This window comes from Mizuhopecten yessoensis, unplaced genomic scaffold, assembly GCF_002113885.1.
Source record: "Mizuhopecten yessoensis strain PY_sf001 unplaced genomic scaffold, ASM211388v2 scaffold4823, whole genome shotgun sequence".
Lineage (NCBI taxonomy): Eukaryota > Metazoa > Mollusca > Bivalvia > Pectinida > Pectinidae > Mizuhopecten > Mizuhopecten yessoensis.
In genome coordinates, this window is record NW_018405739.1 from 446768 (window position 1) to 465941 (window position 19174).

General features: G+C 40.0%; 1 protein-coding gene across 1 annotated transcript in view; it reads left to right on the plus strand.

The window, feature by feature from the left end:
* The window catches only part of LOC110449812 (beta-1,4-N-acetylgalactosaminyltransferase bre-4-like), a 22433-nt gene extending 3893 nt beyond the window's left edge, over positions 1-18540 (plus strand). Inside the window, exons 2-7 of the mRNA XM_021496909.1 lie at positions 8122-8354; positions 12963-13150; positions 14397-14519; positions 15337-15441; positions 17127-17268; positions 17866-18540. Of these exons, the coding sequence (XP_021352584.1) occupies positions 8122-8354; positions 12963-13150; positions 14397-14519; positions 15337-15441; positions 17127-17268 (791 nt within the window). The 3' untranslated portion in view covers positions 17866-18540. The remainder of the gene's footprint in view (positions 1-8121; positions 8355-12962; positions 13151-14396; positions 14520-15336; positions 15442-17126; positions 17269-17865) is intronic.
* Positions 18541-19174: the final 634 nt, after the last annotated feature.

Below are 19174 nucleotides of genomic sequence, written 5' to 3' on the forward strand. Positions count from 1 at the left end.
CCCCCCCTCCATCCGCCTCCGAGTCGTTCGCGTAAGCGTTCACGCTCCCGGCCAGCTTCTGCTGCCGGTTCTGTCAGGCAGATACCGCGTGATGCTAGGGCTGCTGGTCGTGCTGCGTTGTCTCGAGCTCCTATTTTGGAGTTCGAGTCTACAAGTAACTTCCACTGTCCTGCGTCAACTCCTACCTTGCAGCAGGTTCCAGGGTCGCTTGATCCTGCTCCTGCTGTCTCTCAGGGACTATCGCTTGGCCCGATAGTTCCTTCGGGTAGGTCACGTTCTCTCTCACCTCCTCGCACCCCTCCTCGGAGGTGGATTCGGCGGGTGCCTCTCCTAGTGATGAGAGGGACGTTCTTCGGGGCTCTCCCGGTTGCTCCAATTTTACGGAGACTCGGGATGAGGATAGAGTCGGCGAGGTTTCTGACTCTGATTTGGAGTCGTTGGATTCGTCTGGGTTGGACTCGGAAGGCCCTTCCGATGTTTCCTAATCCCGGCCCCGAGATGCTGATCCGGTGCCTCCAGAGGTTTCGACTTTGTTTCGCACTTTACGTGCAGAAGTTATGAAGCTTCTGGGGGACGGGGTTTGCCCACGCCCTTCCTCGGATTTGGCCGTACCGGAGCGCACTTCGCTCCTTCAGAGCATGTTACCTCCCCTAGCATCTGCCTCCTCGGCCTCTAGGTCTCTTGCGGAGGGAGGAGGTGTTGCTTCGTCCCTCGCTCAGGTCAACGCTTTATTAAAGCAGAAGTTGAGCAAGGCTCGCAAGCCTTTTCCCTCTCGGCTTTACAGGTCGTGGTTGCTGATATCGCAGATTTAGCTGCCGATACGTACCGCATCCACGACCCAGTCTTGGGCCCTAATTCCGTTTCCCTTGAGAGGGATCTGGATAAGTGGCCGGGACGCTGTGTTGACCAGGTTGTGATGGGGCCTAGGGAGCACTCTATGTTGGAGCGACTCCTTAGGCTGGCTCTCCATGTTCTGTCCTACGCAGACTGGTTTACTTCTGCGTTGCTGGCTGCGAGCTGCAAGTCGGTGGAGCAGCTCCCCAGCAAGGTTGGACTGATGGAGCGCCTCAGCCAGGCAATTTGCAGGGCACATCTTGATGCGATGGCCTTACTGTCGGCTGCCATGTCACACCTTGTTGTTGCCTGCCGGTTGTCGGTCCTTTCTGGACTGCCAGTCGGCGATTCCTATCGGGCTACCCTTTTGGATGTTCCCTTGACTGGCGAGGATTTGTTTGGCGGGAACCTTTCCTCAGTGCAATCTGAGATGAGGTTGGACCCGTTTGCGTCTGAGGATGCACGCCACAATTCTGCAGGCAAGGGCGCTAGCAGGAAGAGGCTTGCTTTTGGCTCCTCCAGGCGTAGGAGGAAGAAGGCAAAAACGGCTGCTTTCAGCAGCAGGCTGCCCATCCGACTTCCGCTCCGGCGGAACGTCGGAAATCTTCCTTCCGCCGTAGGGGTTCCCATAGGGGTCGAGGCAAAGCCAAATTTTCTAGAGGTAGGAAGGGTTCCTGACTCTTCCTTGCCCTTGGTAACTCCTTGTCAACTGTCTGTCGCCGCTCCCACGCCCTTGGGAGCGGGAGGCTCCGCCGATGTGATTTGGGAAGGGCTAGATTGGCCCCTTCCGGACTTGCCAGTAGGCGGTCGGCTGTCCCATTTCGTTCCTCAGTGGAAGGAAATCACATCAGACAGTTGGGCCCTAGGGGTTGTGTCCAAGGGTCTCTGCATCCCGCTCCTTCGGGATCCACCTCTGGCGCGAGTGCCTATCTTTTTCCCTTCTCCTTCCGATCCGGGAAAGGTGGAGGCTCTCAGGTCGGAGGTTCAGGCCATGATCGCGAAGAGCGCGATCAAGGAACTTTCACCGGACCGGTGGTGTCCAGAGTTTTACTCCCGGGTCTTCCTCGTGAAGAAAAATCCGGTACCTGGTGGCCTATTATCGACCTCAGTACGTTCAACACGTACGTCGATTCCCTGCACTTCCAGATGGAAACGTCACGACGCATCATTGCGTCAGTGCGTCCAGGAATGTGGGCTACGTCCATCGATCTGAAGGATGCTTACTTTCACATCCCTGTCAGGAGGTCGGCCAGGAAGTTCTTCAGGTTCTCTTTCGAGCAAAAGGTTTACCAGTTTCGCTCTATGCCCTTCGGCCTCACTACGGCCCCCTTGGTTTTCACCAAGTTGTTGCAGGTAGTAGTGGGGCACCTCCACAGTCTCGGGGTAGATGCACACATCTACTTCGACGACTCCCTGTTGCTCTAAGTGGATCCAGTTATCCTGTCCCGGAGCACGAGGTCGGTTCTGGGCGTTCTGTGCCGCCTAGGGTTCATCCCTTCCAGGTAGAAGTCGGAGGTTCTCCCCTCCCATGATTTTGTTTTCCTCGGTTATCCGTTCAGAACCGATCTGGGGTTTGTCCTTCCACCAGCGTCCAAGTTCGAAAAGGCCTCTCTGTTGGTCTCCGTTCTGGTCGGTGTGGAGCGGATTCAGGTTCAATAGTTCCTTCGGTTCCTCGGTTACCTGAATTCACTGGCGGATGTGGTTCCCTTGGGTCGGCTTCGCATCCGTCCGCTCCAGCTGTTCCTTCTGTCAGTTTGGTCTCCGGTGTCTCGGCAGTGGGATGTGTACATTCCTCTGCCGGAGTCGGTGAAGGAATCAGCTCGTTGGTGGACTCTCGAGAGCAATGTCTTGGCAGGAGTTCCTCTGGTTCGGGCATCTCCTGCTATGACCCTTTACCCCGACGCGTCCATGACCGGTTGGGGTGCATACCTTTCCGGTCAGACGTCGGCGGGTGTGTGGGCGGGGGAACAGCTTTCAGGACACATCAATGTTCTGGAAATGCGTGCTGTTCTGTTGGCCCTTCGGGGTCTTCGATCCTCCCTGCAGGGCAAGGCCATTTGTCTGGCGACAGACAACTCCTCTGTGGTGGCTTATCTGCAGCGCCAGGGGGGCACCCGTTCCCCGGCTCTGTGTGTTTTATCCACCCAGGTCCTGTTGCTATGTCAGGAGATATCAAGGTGAGGCACCTTCCAGGTCGTCTGAATATTCTGGCTGACACTCTGTCTCGGTCTCGGAGCCCGGTTCTCAATGACCCCTGTGGGATCTGCTGTCTCAACCGAGGCATTAATGACAAAATATCAAAAAAAACAATTGTAGCAATTTCTCTGTTTAATATATCATTAGGGCATTGCTTTCCTATTACTAATTAATTATGATTAACTTTTTAATATGAGCATTGTATAGCTAAAAATATAAAAATATATGTATATGTAATTGAAACATACATGGAATTATCTCCCCTATACCATCTGCTATATATATATATATGTCTATGCTACTTATTATATATGATTTGCATCAATATTTTCTTACAAACCATTTCATTCATCTTTGTCTTTGTCATGTCAACCTAAGAAGAGAACTTATATAGGCCTAGCCTGCTGTTCAATCCTACTCAATAAAATATGATGAAATGACAAATAACCGAGGTCCCGGCAGAAGAATGAAACAATCACAAATACATGTGCATATGCTACTCCGACGACTGTACCACTAAAAAAATAAAGAACAAATCAATTATTGTTTTCACCCAAAACATATTTACAAAAAACTTGTTTTGCTTATCACTGTCTCCAAACAAACCCATTTCAAAATGATAGAAAAAAAGGAACGTGAAATTATACAAAAATCACTAAATACATGTAGTTATACGATACAGTACGGAATGAACGGTGTCGCTCTATATACTACTCCCACTAAAAACCTGTCAATTTCTAAATGTTTCCCCAAATATTTCCTTGAAATGAACAGTTAAATTCGTTAAGAAATCCCGAGTTGTTCCGAAAGAAGAAAAGACTATTATTATAGGTAAAATTTCCTACACGGTTGCAACCGTCCCAATTGGGACAATGATAAGATATAGCCCATATCAGCGATACTTTGACTTTTAATATATTAGCTATTAGACACAATATCCTTTCTATCGGTTTCATCCCGCACACATAAAAAGTATGACTGCATATCATTTATACCTATATACATAGTCTACCATCAACTATTACATACATACATACATACATACATACATACATACATACATACATACATACATACATACAAACATACAAACATACATACATACATTACATACATACATACGAATGCGGATTAAAGGTAGCAAAAATAAAACGTATCTGATATTAGCTTGTAAAGTATCACCAAGCCATATCAAACGAATACACAGTATGAATCATATAATGTCATTATCTGATCAATCTATATATGCACACATTTATATATGTTATATTTATTTTTCATAAGGATGTTTTTTTGTACATAAAAAAGTCACCGATTTCACAGATAAGTTCACTTACGGGTAAAATTGTCATCGTTCATCAGGAAAGCCGAAGCCTGGATCGTGTTGTATTGAATACTCCGTTTTTCCCCGTTTTTCAGTAACACAAACAGTTTCCCCTCAGTGCTCCAGGATCAAAAGTTCAAAAGCCTCTTTAAGTCTGTCTGTTGATTGATCCTGGTTAGGTCCTCCATAATGTAGCATCGTGTTCCCTTCAGTAATTTCCTCTGTTTGATCATCTCGAATTGCCTCCTACGGTGGGTTAGCTTACAGATAATATTTCGAGGTTTACCCCGCTGGCACACACCAAGTCTATGGGCTATGTCGATATCTGCTTCATCAATTGTGACATTCAGTTTGTCATATACAAATTTCACAATCTTTTCAACGCACTCCTCAACAGTTTCATTCTTGATGGAATCCTCAAGTCCCACTATTTGAATAAAGCTTTTCCTTCCGTGCTGTTCAAAATCATTTAGTGTATTGTCCTGCTCACATTGCCTATCTTCCGATTCTACCAAGTGTTGCTCCAATTTGCTAACTGTCTGTTTAAATCATCATTCTACTCCTCGAGATCAAAAACACGACATTCAAGTCTTTCAACAAGTTCTCTGTTTTCCTTTTTAGTATCCTCTCTTAGAATTATCATCTGTGAGTGTATTTCCTCTTTGAGCGTGGATAGGATAACATAAATATTATCCAGCTTTTCATCGGTAGACATTTTCCCCCTTGATATGTCACCAAGTCTTCCAGAATTAGGACCCTTCGACTGTCCTTCATTGTTGCTGGTGCTCGCATTTCTGGTAGAAGCCATTTTCACTTCAGACACAAATACACTTGTCACAATAAATATATAGATGTCCAATACAGGTGTATAGGTGTACAGGGAAGTGTCAACCAGTACAGTGCAGTATAGCTGATAGTGGTCAATAGTGTGGACACTGAACCATGGTCTGTCTCTAAATATTTGGATCCTCAAAACACCATAAATGCAGACAAATTTGCGCTTTAAAAACCACAGGCACAATATATAGTGTCTGTTACATGTACAGAGCCAAATTCTTCATGAAAGTTGCAGTATTTGACATGTGGTTACAAAAACTGCTGGAGGGACCAGAACACCACGTTTTGGTCTTGGGAGGCTGCGTTATGTTCGTATTTGTCTCCTTGTAATAGCGCAGAACTGATGCCGAATTTATAGTGCTACCGCACTGAAATATACTGCCGAAGACACCCAGCAGGACTCCTAAATTTCTGAGTGATAAGCATGAGTAGAAACTACCATTTTTACAGACTCTGGTATGTCTCGGTCAGGGGATAGAACCATAAACGTTCCTCACAGGGGCGAACATTCAACTAAAGTTGTTTAAAAAAGAGAAAAGATAAGATCCCAAATATAGTCGCTTCTTACGATCATACAATGGGGCTGTATAGCTCCGGATTGATTGAGTGTTTTAACTTCCGCTTCATTACCGAGTAGTTCGGTTAACCATACTCGGAAGTGAAAAGAAAGTAAAACCACACAATCAATCAGAAGCTACAACTCCTATATATATACTAGTATAATGAACGTGATACTTGTGACGTCATAGGAGCAGGTGTGGGGCAAGAGTCCATATACTAGTAGCTAGGGTTCAGGAGCGTTATCTACTCATGCTTAACGCTATGGAAAAATTCTAACCTATATGGTTAACTAGTATATACTAGTATAATGAGTCTGAAGAATCTCCTAGAAGAGATGAAAGTACTAAAGACTCGTTGTTAAGAATTTTTCTTTATATAATATTTATTCGTCCGTAAGGATCATTTTTCTGATTTATAATATACTAGTACAATGTATATATATATTACTGTAGCTCCTGAACCCTAGCTACTAGTATATGGACTAGTGCCCCACACCTGCTCTTATGACGTCACAAGTATCACGTGACCTGTTAGCTCATTAAAATTCCCACTAGTAAGGAGCGGTCACCTGTGATTGCCCATATCTGGGTAACGGGACACTTCTGAATGCTCGTGTATGGATGTTTCGTTATTTATTTAAGTGTATAACAGCTCTCGACTTATTTGTGTATACATGTGTAACAGCTATTGAAGCTACCTTTGAGTTCAAATTAAAAGTGATACTAGATAGTGTCAGTTAAATTGGTTTTAAGATTAAATTGCAAAAGAAAATAATAAAGCTGAATTTAGGTTATAAGATATACCAGATTAATACTGTGGAAGTAAATATTTTGTTAACTCAAATTGGGTTTATTATATATAAAGCATATCATCAAACTAAACAAAAAAGGGACACTGTAAACATTGTATCAATTCTTAAACATGAATAACAACATGTTATCACTTTACGACGCAAACCGTCCAACCTATAAAAAGCATTTATTCGTAATATGTGAACGTAGTATCAATCTACATACAAGTAATACAACATACTGACAGATAATCGTTAATACACTAGGGGAAACCGTTTTTATTTTAATTCTCGTTTTTTGTTAATTATAATTTTAGAACATCGTGGAACTTAGATAAAGGGTTATCGATCATTTCCGGTTATATATATGGCTGGAGGAAGTGTCAGTCGGTATGGACTGGACCAACCTTTCTCTAGTTATACCTATGGCTGGAGGAAGTGTTAGTCGGTAGGGACTGGCCCAACCTCTCAGGCTTTCTCGAGTTATACCTATGGCTGGAAGAAGTGTCAGTCGGTAGGACTGGACCAACCTTTCTCTAGTTATACCTATGGCTGGAGGAAGTGTCAGTCGGTATGGACTGGACCAACCTTTCTCTAGTTATACCTATGGCTGGAGGAAGTGTCAGTCGGTATGGACTGGACCAACCTTTCCCTAGTTATACCTATGGCTGGAGGAAGTGTCAGTCGGTATGGACTGGACCAACCTTTCCCTAGTTATACCTATGGCTGGAGGAAGTGTTAGTCGGTATGGACTGGCCCAACCTATCAGGTTTTCTCTAGAACATTGGTTAGACAGTATATATACGACAGTACAAGATATAGAACATTGACTTTGCTGTTTAAAGTTTAAAGAATTTCTCCTCTAAGGGAACAAATACATAATATAGGTATACGTGTTATATCAGCAAAGTATGCCCAAAGAATTAGTTATGAGTTTGATAAACAACTTATAGATATGGCTAGAGGAAGTATTTGTTTGTAGGGGTTGGCCCAACCACTTAGACAACCTCTAGTCATACATGTACGTATTAAAACAACTAACATTACTAAAGATTGTACTTACATCACTATCAACATATCACAAAGTGAGTGTGAAAGGGAATGAAAGAGTTGTCCAGATAGGGAGTAGAATGTGGTAGCAATATATGTATGCTTTGAAAGAGAATGATTGATCTACACGAGTTGAGTGTGGATAATTGATGTAAAAAAAAATCAAGGAAAAACATTATTAAAAGCAATAAAAACGAACGAATAATATAAATACAGATGTACGCCGATGAAATGGCTCGGTGCTGAGCACCAAGTACGATAGAGATATAGCAACAATAAAGTACAAGTGTAGCGTATATGTACGTAACACCCACATTGATACTAATTCTTACCTTTCTAAAATAAGCATTGCTAGTTTTTAAAATTGTTAGTATAGATTGAAATAAAAGTGTAAAGGTATACAATCAAAGAGTCAAAACTGAATACAAAACGTTAAAAAACATCCAACATGCCGTACTAATATTAAAACACGGAAGAACGAAAAGAAGAAACTTATTGTGAGAAATTTTACGTTATTTCCATTTTACAGTTGGCTGTTTGCGAACATATCATCAAGGACCACCATTAAAAGATTTAGAGACAATTTTGGACCATCTAAACCCAGGCGGACGTTACGCCCCACTGATGTGTGAAACTAGCCAGCGAGTAGCCATAGTGATACCCTACCGGAACAGAGAATTACAGCTGCGCACGGTCCTCTATAACCTCCATTTAATGCTTCGAACACAGCAGCTTGACTACGGAATATTCTTAGTCGAACAGGTTGTATGAATGCTATATTTTTAAGTAACACAAACACGTTTGATAGGGTCAAAATCAGCAATTGATATTCATATACGTGTTATTGAACTTTTGGCACATTTGAATGTTATAACAGTGTATATATTCCACCACGGGGTGACTTAATAATAACTAGAATTGCAATTGCGAGCAATAGTACGAAGCCCTTACTTTATAGTGAATCCTCTGCTTATAACAATAAACTTCGTCATTATCAGATAGTTTATATCATATACAGCTTCATGACTGCTCGTTTCTACAGCATTCAATACAAAAAATGTTTTAATGTATACTTACTGAAAATGTAATTGTCTAGGACAAATGGGAAATTTATGGTGAAAATATCTTTCAGATTCTCCATCAAAGTAAGTATTGTAACACTTTCACTACTTGGTATCTTGTTGTCGTGATTGGGTTAGATAGAGAATTTTATCATAAAATTAAGGTTCGTTCCCAGCCTAGAACTGTGACCAAAAGAAGACCAGAAGCAGAAATGCAAGTAAACAATATGATAAATATCATAAAACACATTGGTATCCAGCTCACAATCCATATGGATCCAGTATAGAGAATGGCTTACTTATTTACCTAAGGTGCTTTACCCATGTCCGGGTACCCAGTTTACCCGTACTTGGGTAAGATTTACCCGAAACTAGAGTGAAGTCAAATATGTATCCGAAATCAGTTATTGTTTGAATTATGATCTCAAGAAATTACTTAAGCTTCACAAGTTTTACCCATCATTGGATAAAATCAAGAAACTAGACACATTGTCAATACATCCTTGGCAGAAGATATTTAATGGAATGACCTTAAAATCGACGACTTTCTCGCCTTTTATACTATTCATGAGTAATCGCACGTGACCTTTCCTGCCAAATTCCGAATTACGGCCGATATAATGTCCATATCCGTTGCGGGGTTTACATTTGGGTATTAGTTTCGACCATCCGGACACTAAAGAGTTCCGATCATCATCATCATCATCATCATCATCTTCCTAGACAGGAGCTAACCCTAAGGGGTGTGCTGCTCCAGCAATATGGTGGCCATATCTAGAACCGCCAGATAAAAATGGGGTGTTTCTTTTTTATAAAAAGAGAATCCTATGTACATTTTGTAGGACTAGCTGGATCATACGGAATCCAAAATTTAAAAGACTTGGTCTTAATTACAAGTTATAAGTATCAACTCTTCAGTAGTCGGTCGTAAATGCAACTCGACTGAATGCATGACAATCGGTACCAATAAATAGAATATGGTGAAAAACTGTGGTTAAAAACGAGTTCATTGGTTCAGCGGTTCAGTCTCCGTAGTGCTTCCCTGTGAGGTCCTCTGGTCGTAATGAGGCCTGGAAGCTCTCGACTGTAGCTGTGCGGCCTTAATATCACTGGTNAGTTGTGCGGCGTTAATATCACTGGTGATGTTGTTCCAGATAAAGATGGGGGGGGGGGAGTTTTGGTAGATGTCTATTTTGACCTGGATTTGCCTTAGGCTACCGCTAGTGGCCCCACTGGTCCTTGCATCTACCTGACAGATCTTTTGGCTAAACTCTACTTCCACAACATTATTAATGATATTGTACACTAATGTTGCCCTGGCCCTAGCTCTCCCGACAGCCTACAGGTCCCATCCGAGATGATCGAGCATAATAATGATAATATACAACATTTATCTAGTGCCTTATATGATTTGAAAAATTACTCTAAAGCGCTTTCAAACATATGGACAATTGTATTAGTTATAATTGTAAAACTATTGGCTTACAATCACCGTTATACATTAAGCAAGAAGGTAATCATCGTTAGAAGGAAACCTGCAAATCACGGTGTTTTGGGGTACTCCTGATAGTACGTCCGCTTCCGATGATTTGCTCCCTTCCACGATGACTCGTTGCTTCTTGTTGTTTAAGAAGTTCCTATTCCATGCATGTAGGTTTCCCTCGATTCCGTAGTTGTGAAGTTTGACGAGTAGTCGCTCGTGTGGGACCTTGTCGAAGGCCTTGGAAAAATCAAGAAGTACGATGTCCATCTGTTTTCCTGCATCAACGCAAAGTCGTAAACAGTCTTCACTAGCTGCGTCTTACACGAGCGCCTTCTCCGGAATCCGTGTTGAGTGTCTGATAGTGTTTGCTCGTCGTCCATATTTTGCATGACGGAGCTGTGTATGATGTGTTCAATCAGCTTTGCCTTTGATCAAATTGAAGTCAGCAATACCGGTCTGTAGTTTGCAGCAGTGGAGCAGTCCCCTTGAAAAACCGAGACTACGTGTGCCATTTTACATGCCTCTGTTAAATGGTGGTGAGGACAGGTGTGAGTTCCTCACATAGTTCCTTAGGCAGTCTTGCTGATATGGAATCCAGGGCCAGAAGTATTGTGTGGTTTGAGTCCCTTCAAGAGCTTCTTCACTCCCTGCTCTGTTACCGTGATGTCACGCATTGTCTGATGTTGACTGTGACCCATAGAGGGCATAATGTTGAGGTGAATACGGAGCTGAACTGGGAGTTAAAGATCTCAGACCTAGTTCTGGCATCGCTGTACAACAGGCAGGGGGCGACAACAGACGATTCTTGTCTGTTACTCTTGATAAAAGACAAGAATCGTTCGGGGTTCTGCTTACTGTCCGGACTGATGATGTTACTGACATAATGGTTGTGGGCTGTTCGGATCTCTCTCTTTGTCTCAGTTTTTAGGGTGTGGTACCTTTTCCAATCCATGTCCTTTTCTAAGCCTTGGCTTTATGGTAGGCCCGGTCTCTAGGTCTGATTTGGCGCCTGATGTCGGTATTGATCCACGGATTCGTGTGGCCCGTTCTCACACATTCCTGGAGGGCTATGAGGACACAAGCAAAGCTTTGCTCTTGGTAGACTCTATCTTGACGCATAGTAGTTCTGATGTTTGACTACTGTATACAGGCGTACTAATGAGGTTGGACTTTATTGCAATAAGGACACCGCTATAACAATCACTTTTCCTGTCGTTCTGATATGTAATATAAACAGGAAGTATTACTTCTGAAGATTGGACACCAGAGTGTAACCAGGTCTCTTGTACTTTTGCACAAATGGGCCAGGGTTGAGTTCTGTCTGTCCACTTATTAGGAGTAAAATTTTCATGTACCGTTTGGTGGCAGTCATAACACCGTATTGATGCGTCGGATGAATGTTGATCAGACAGACGAACAACGATGTTAGTGGAAACATGGAATCAATTTGAGGAATAAGTGAGATACGATAATGATTGTAATCATGTTGTCGTGTCCGATTTAGTGTTTTGAAAGGTGAACGCAACAGGCTTCCAACGTCGTAGTAACATTGTGAGACTTCAGGGGTGGATAGGTGTTCATCATCATTGACGATTTAAATTGTTGTCGTGCAGGCTGTGCTTTGGTCTTACTGCGAGGGAAATAGCCAGAAAGGATGCAGTGTAGTATTAAAGTTATTACATACCACTTTGGAGGAGACATATTTCTTGTCAGGGTTATAAACAAACCACGGTCATAACCGGAAGTGGGATGAGATGAGTTCCATTGAGCCAGGTGATACAAGATTTAATCGAATTTCCTGGTGAAAATTGAGATCATAGCGTCGTGATGAATTACTAAGGAACCATGGTGATGTTACAAATCACAGTGGACACAAAAATAAATTAGAATAATGAAAAATATGATAATACCGAAACATGAAAAAATGGTGATTGGTGTAAAATGCTACGACTGGCGGTCCGAGCATGCGCACAATCCCAGGATCCCGATGTTTGCGAAGATAGTGACATGGTCGTCTGTCGACATCTCCGGCTGAAATAACAGTTCCAAAATAAAAATAAAAGGAATATGACATCTAACTGTCACGATTCAAGTCTCTGGTAACTATATATATGTTGCATTTTCTTGTCATGCCTGTGTTAATTCCGAACATGCGACTCGTAAGTATGGCGATCTGTTTCATCGTAGGATTATCCTTGAAACTCACCTGATTCTCTTCAGCATAGAAATAATTGACTTCTAATTCCCTAATCATCCCTGGATCGTTACATTATTTTGGCCTAAGGGGTTTAACAAGATCTTGGTTTAAATATCCTGATTGAAACAGGTGTTTTTTGTAATATGGACATCGTTATGTTATTAATGTGAAGTATAAGAAGATCTCCATCGCTTTGCCTGTTGCCCAATCCCTTTGTTTCTAAGATCTGAACAATAAATTTTCTGAAACTGAAAGATCTTCATCACCGAAAATAAAATGGAATTACTTCAAGCCCCCTTCCCAAAGCCAGATAATCATTCATATACAAATGCCTTAAATGCAGTCGCTGTGTTTTATACAAATATAGCTAATCACACAAGAGCGCCCTTCAGTGCCGAAAACGGAATGCATCTGAACAAAGTTGATAAAGCGTGGAAATGTAAATCTGTGATAAAGTATTTTGCAGGTTGTGAGCAACTCGAAGTGTTATAAAAACGATACAGTATTTTGCAGGCTGGGAATAAGGCTTAGTGTTATAGAAAACAATACCTTGTGTGACACTACAACTTATATGTCGTTTGTAAGATGAGAACGACAATGTGTAATGCCAAGGAAATGGTATTTTGCAGGCTGGAAGCAACACTTTTAACAGGGGGATGCTGATGAACATTGGATATGCCGAAGCTATAAAAACATACAATTACACGTGTTTTGTTTTCCATGACGTCGATCTCATTCCTGAGGATGACCGCATCTACTACGGGTGTGGAACAAACGTACGCCACCTGTCTGTTGCAATCAACAAGTTTAATTATAGGTAAGCACATGTCTACAGCTATCTGTACTTCAATCGAAATAGTGTTTTATTTCATCTCAAAGACAGTAGTCATTGGTTGTCTTAATCAATGAATTATTGTATAGTAGTAATCTGTCCTCGTGAATTACCTTACAGTTGTGAGCCGTTTCCATGATTTATCATATGATAGGGGGGCATTCTCCACGGATTACCTCACAGTGGCGAGCCGTATCAACGAAATACAATACAATTGGGAGCTGTTTCCATGATTTATCATATCATTGGGAGCATTCTCCACGAATTACCTTACAGTCGTGAGCCGTCTCCACAAATGACCATACAGTTGTGAGTCGTCTCTACGATTTGTATATATATAAATGGGAGCCGTCTCCACGAATTACCTTACAGTTGTGAACCGTATCAATGATTTTATCTTATAATGGGAGCCGTCTCCACGAATATCCTTACAGATGTGAGTCGTTTCCACGATTTGTATATATATAAATGGTAGCCGTTCCCACGAATCAACTTACAGTTGTGAACCGTCTCCACGAATTATCATTTTATTTGGAGCCGTCTCCACGAATTACCTTACAGTTGTGAGCCGTCTCTTCGAATTACCTTACATTGGTGAGTCGTTTCCACGATTTGTATATATATAAATGGGAGCCGTCTCCACGAATTAACTTAAAGTTGTGAACCGTATCAATGATTTTATCTTATAATGGGATCCGTCTCCACGAATTACCTTACAGTTGTGAGCCGTCTCCACGAATTATCATTTTATTTGGAGCCGTCTCCACGAATTACCTTACAGTGGTGAGTCGTTTCCACGAATAACCTTACAGTTGTGAGCCGTTTCCACGAATTACCTTACAGTGGTGGGTCGTTTCCACGAATTACCTTACAGTTGAGCGTCGTTTCCACGAATTACCTTACAGTGGTGAGCCGTCTCCACGATCACCTTACGCACCAAAACGCACATGTGAGCCGTTTCCATGATTTATCATATATGATTTAATAATATAATGAGCCAACCGCTATTAATCGTCCATTGGATTATTGTTGGATAGTTGTCAGTCATTCCCATGAATATCATTTTCTATGAAACCTGTCTTATTCGCTTCCTCGAGTAGTCCTATCTTACATATCCATGTAATCTAATTTCTAATGAAACCACCAAATAAGCCCTGTGTGTTCAGATATTTGATCCGCGCAATACATAGCATGCTATGAATTAAACTCCGTTTTTATATATCGCTTTCAGAATAGTCTTTCCAAACCTTATCGGTGGAGTGACTCAGTTGCCGAGAGCTGCTTTTGAAAAGATCAACGGATTTTCTAATTTGTACTTTGGATGGGGAGGAGAGGATAACGATTTAGGTTTCAGGTATGCTACTTTGTCAATTAATTTTATAACCAGACAAAACAAACTGCTAAATGCTTTTGCGTTTCATCATTTTCTCATTTAATAAAGCATTAAAGCTCAGACTTGATATTCTATATCCTCTTCCTTACCATTGTATACGATCATACAATGCATATCAGTTACTTTTTATCTGTTTGATATCCGTAAACCATTAACAAATAAATATGCCATTCGCTGATTAAACAAACGTTTTATACTTACAGTTGATTCAAAAATTTCCACCATCACCACATTCGGTATCATACCAAAATAAAGTATCTCACAAACGCACATGTTAATATTTTTACTTTCTATTTATATCTTCTATTTAGATAATGTAAGGAAATTAAGACTAAACATTATTTAGCGTAGGATTATTTTATTATCATAGTTAAGGATGTGTCAAGACAAAATCGTTTTGGAGCAGTTTACTTGGTGGAGGTGATTAAAACAATGTTTTCTTTTCGTTAAATACCAGTTGTTTTGATACCTTACCAATAATTCTTCCTGATTCCGAACATGATATTCTAATAAGATTGTCTTTTACTTTTGTATTGTGGTGAACAACAAGTTTTGTCCAGTTAAATCTTCACGAATCCGTGTTTGTGTTCCTGTAATTAATGTAATGGTATTAACTGTATCAGTTCTTTTCTGAATAATTGTTAAGTTAAATTTCATAATCGAACTAGCTTACTACATTAAGTGTCATTAAATTATAAAATTCTCGGTTAGTTATACATGACTCGTTTCTTTTCTTTTCCTTATTATTTGATAAACTAACAAAGAAAGTTGTTTTCAGAATCCGTAACGCCAAGTTAATTGTTGAAAGGCAAAGCATAGCGATAGCACGTTACAGAATGATAAAGCATCTCCATGAACGTTCTAATGCACCAAATCCCATAAGGTAGGCATAACTGTTAGATACATGGTTGTGTCACCAAATCCCCTAACGTAAGCATAACTGTTAGATACATGTTTGTGTCACCAAATCCCAAAAGGTAGGCATAGCATAACTGTTAAATACATGTTTGTGTCACCAAATCACAAAAGGTAAGCATAACTTCCCCTAACGTAAGCATAACTGTTAGATACATGTTTGTAGCATAACTGTTAATTACATATGTGTGTCACCAAATCCTATAAGGTAGGCATAACTGTTAAATACATGTTTGTGTCACCAAATCACAAAAGGTACGCATAACTGTTAGATACATGTTTGTGTCACCAAATCCCATAAGGTAAGCATAACTGTTAAAAACATGTTTGTGTCACTAAATCCCAAAAGGTAAGCATAACTGTTAATTACATATGTGTGTCACCAAATCCTATAAGGTAGGCATAACTGTTAAATACATGTTTGTGTCACTAAATCCAATAAGGTAGGCATAACTGTTAAATACATGGTTGTGTCACTAAATCCCAAAAGGTAAGCATAACTGTTAATTACATATGTGTGTCACCAAATTCCATAAGGTAGGCATAACTGTTAATTACATGTTTGTGTCACCAAATCCCATAAGGTAAGCATAACTGTTAAATACATGGTTGTGTCACCAAATCCCAAAAGGTAAGCATAACTGCTAATTACATGTTTGTGTCATCAAATTTACACGTTTTTTTCACTAAAAAGGTATGTGTTAATGGTAAATAAACATTTGTGTCATCAAATCTCCGAAGTTTGGCGGTACTGGTAAATCTACCACGTTTGCGTTATAACGACACTTTTCATTGATTAATAAGCATGAATTATTGGATGATAGACCAAGCGTTTGCGTGTATTATTTTCCAACAGATCAATGGTCTTTCAAAAACCTGCCCGGCAAATGTACCAATAAACTAGCTAGTCGCGGGACTGGTTTCATTTAATTTTGTATGTTATTTTTTAAATTTGCTAGAGGACAAACAAAAGATGTTCTGTTTTATGTCTAAGACTTCTTGGTTCAATTGAGCTTACCGCAGAGGTGACTTGAAATATTGTTTGTAAATCTGTCAAATACTGATTTCATGAGTTGACTAGCGATGCGGTAGATTGATTGATTGATTTGATTGATTAAAAGTAATTTCATATGAAATGAAAACGAGTGTAAGATCCTTTTGATCACATAATCAAGATTTGTGGCATTTATTGGTGAAAAACGACAATTTGCATGCAAACTTGAAATGTAAAAAGCCGCCATTTTGACTCCAGTGCGTAAGTCTGTGACGTCATGTACTTGTCATAGGCGTGACGTAACAATTGAAACTTACAACCAATCACAGGGCTGAAAGGTCACATTGCATGGGTTAATATTCAATGCATTATGTGATAAAAAGCTTCATGGAATATTTTCAAATATCAAAGAGATTTTCATAAATACTACAAGTGAGAAGATATTCTAAACAGAGTCATTGAGGAATAAAAAATAGCTTTCGATTTTGTTCAAATGCTGCATTTAATTTTTACACATGTTGTGCTATCTATGCGATCATTCAATAAAATATAAACGGAAGAGGTAATGTTGTTGTTTTATATATTAACTATGCAGGCCAAGGCGAGGTACAATTTGATAAACCTTGGAATTTGATTTCTATTACTATTTCTATCTTCAGATTCCAATTATTGAAAAACGCCATTCGGCGGATCAATAGTGATGGGCTTAACACTCTAAAGTATAGAGTGTTACACAAGAAAGAAGAAAAACTGTATACTAATATAACAGTTGAAATTAAGAAAGAAGACTATAACCTTTAAGTAAGTAATTACGTTAAAATATTCAACACTATACCCGCGCTTGCAGAATTTCACATGTGGAATGTATCCACACGCTTGCATGTTCTTTGAAAATAACAAGTCCTTGAGCTCTGAAAGGTGTAAACGAAAGTTCCGTTAAACCAAAAACTGTCTTCGAACGAAATCTCGAAATTAAGCGACCAGACTCCTCGACGTCATCTTGTTGTATGACAATAATGGTCACACCATAATCATTACCAGTCTCTGTGACAACCACAACTAATTGTGCTTTCACGATCGTTACCCGGCTTTCCGGTAAAATACGAGTGTCCCCTCCGTATTTGTTGTGATGATGTTGATTCATATAGAATGTACAAGAATACTATTTGATTGATGCAATTATTTAACTACTGTCATTGTCGTTATTACAAGTCCTAAATACTTTACTAATTCGTTTGATCAAAACAAACTTTCTGTTCAATGCCAGAACAAATAGAAGTATTCATGTTTACCTATATCGTGTTACATACTGAAGGTGCAGAACTAGAATTTGTTAAATGCTAGGCATATACTTTAATTAAATACATTAAAACTAAATGTTGTTTTTGAAAATTTCAGGAACCAACAGTCACTGCGATGTAGTATACAAGTTCTTCACCGGTTCCACTTGGTCAACGACGAGGATAGCAAGTCTTTAAGTAGGACAAACTGTTATCGGACACTTAATTTAAATATTCTGTTTAGAAAATATTCACGACTATGACTTTGTGAGAAGCCTTTAATGAAACCAATACTTAGGATGTTAAAAGATTATCAAACTATCTTAGCCGATCTGAGAAAAACACAAATGCAACTATGCCTGCAATGAAATTAATACTAAAATCCACTTTTTGATAGCCTGGACGGCGATATCACCCAATGTTAGTTGAACTGAGGAATACAACCATGCAAATTTACCAACAATGAAAAAACATACTTCAATAATTAATTTAACTGGAAGAAGAATATCTTGGCTATCAAAGACAAAACCGTCAAGATGAACACCGGTTCTATGAAGCCCACATGTACAACACCCAATATCTATCCCGAGTACCAAAATTGTAAAAAGAATATTATGCAGGTACTCCAAGCTCACTACTTGTTTGTACCCATATTGTATCCTTTCATTAATTTTAGGTAAAATTTGAATCAATCAGCGGATAATTAAGTATCATACATACAACAAAATAGAGCGAAAGGGCACAGGAATATAAGCAAGGTATTGACACATGATTGAACACGGGAAAATTGGGAAATCACCAGGCCAAAAAAACATTCATTCATCTCAATGTGTCATCAATGTTAGACAGATTTATTCCGGGTCTTTAGATTAAAACAATTCAGAAACAATGCAACAGTAAAATTTGCTAAGAACACAAAATAGTATTCATCCAAAGATTTTAGGATTCGTGTCTATTTCCACATCAAACACATGTTTACGGTAAGTTTAAAAGAAGATCAGTATATATAGCGTTTTGTTTACTTGACTATCGCCCGGTGGAGTTTTTGGTCCAACGTTGGTGTTTGTACTAGAGTAGAGAGTTGTTGAATTACAGAGCAGTAGATATTTTATTTATTTAACTATTTATGTGGGTTCACATGTTGGTATGATAATCGCAAAAGTGAACGGTTAATTTGTCTGTGTTGGCCAGCTCCAGTTCATGCTGCCTGATTGGCCGACTGTCATTTGTTGCAACCCTCGTGTTGTATTGCAAATCATAACAATAGGTTATCACAAAATAACTTATTAATTTCATATTAATATTAATATATTTTTGTATATCTACATCTCTATTATCATTATAACATGTACTTATTATTTATCATTTTTAAGCAGTGAACTTTCAAAAGCTCTGTCTGTCGCCGAATGTCACTTATTCAGATTTTG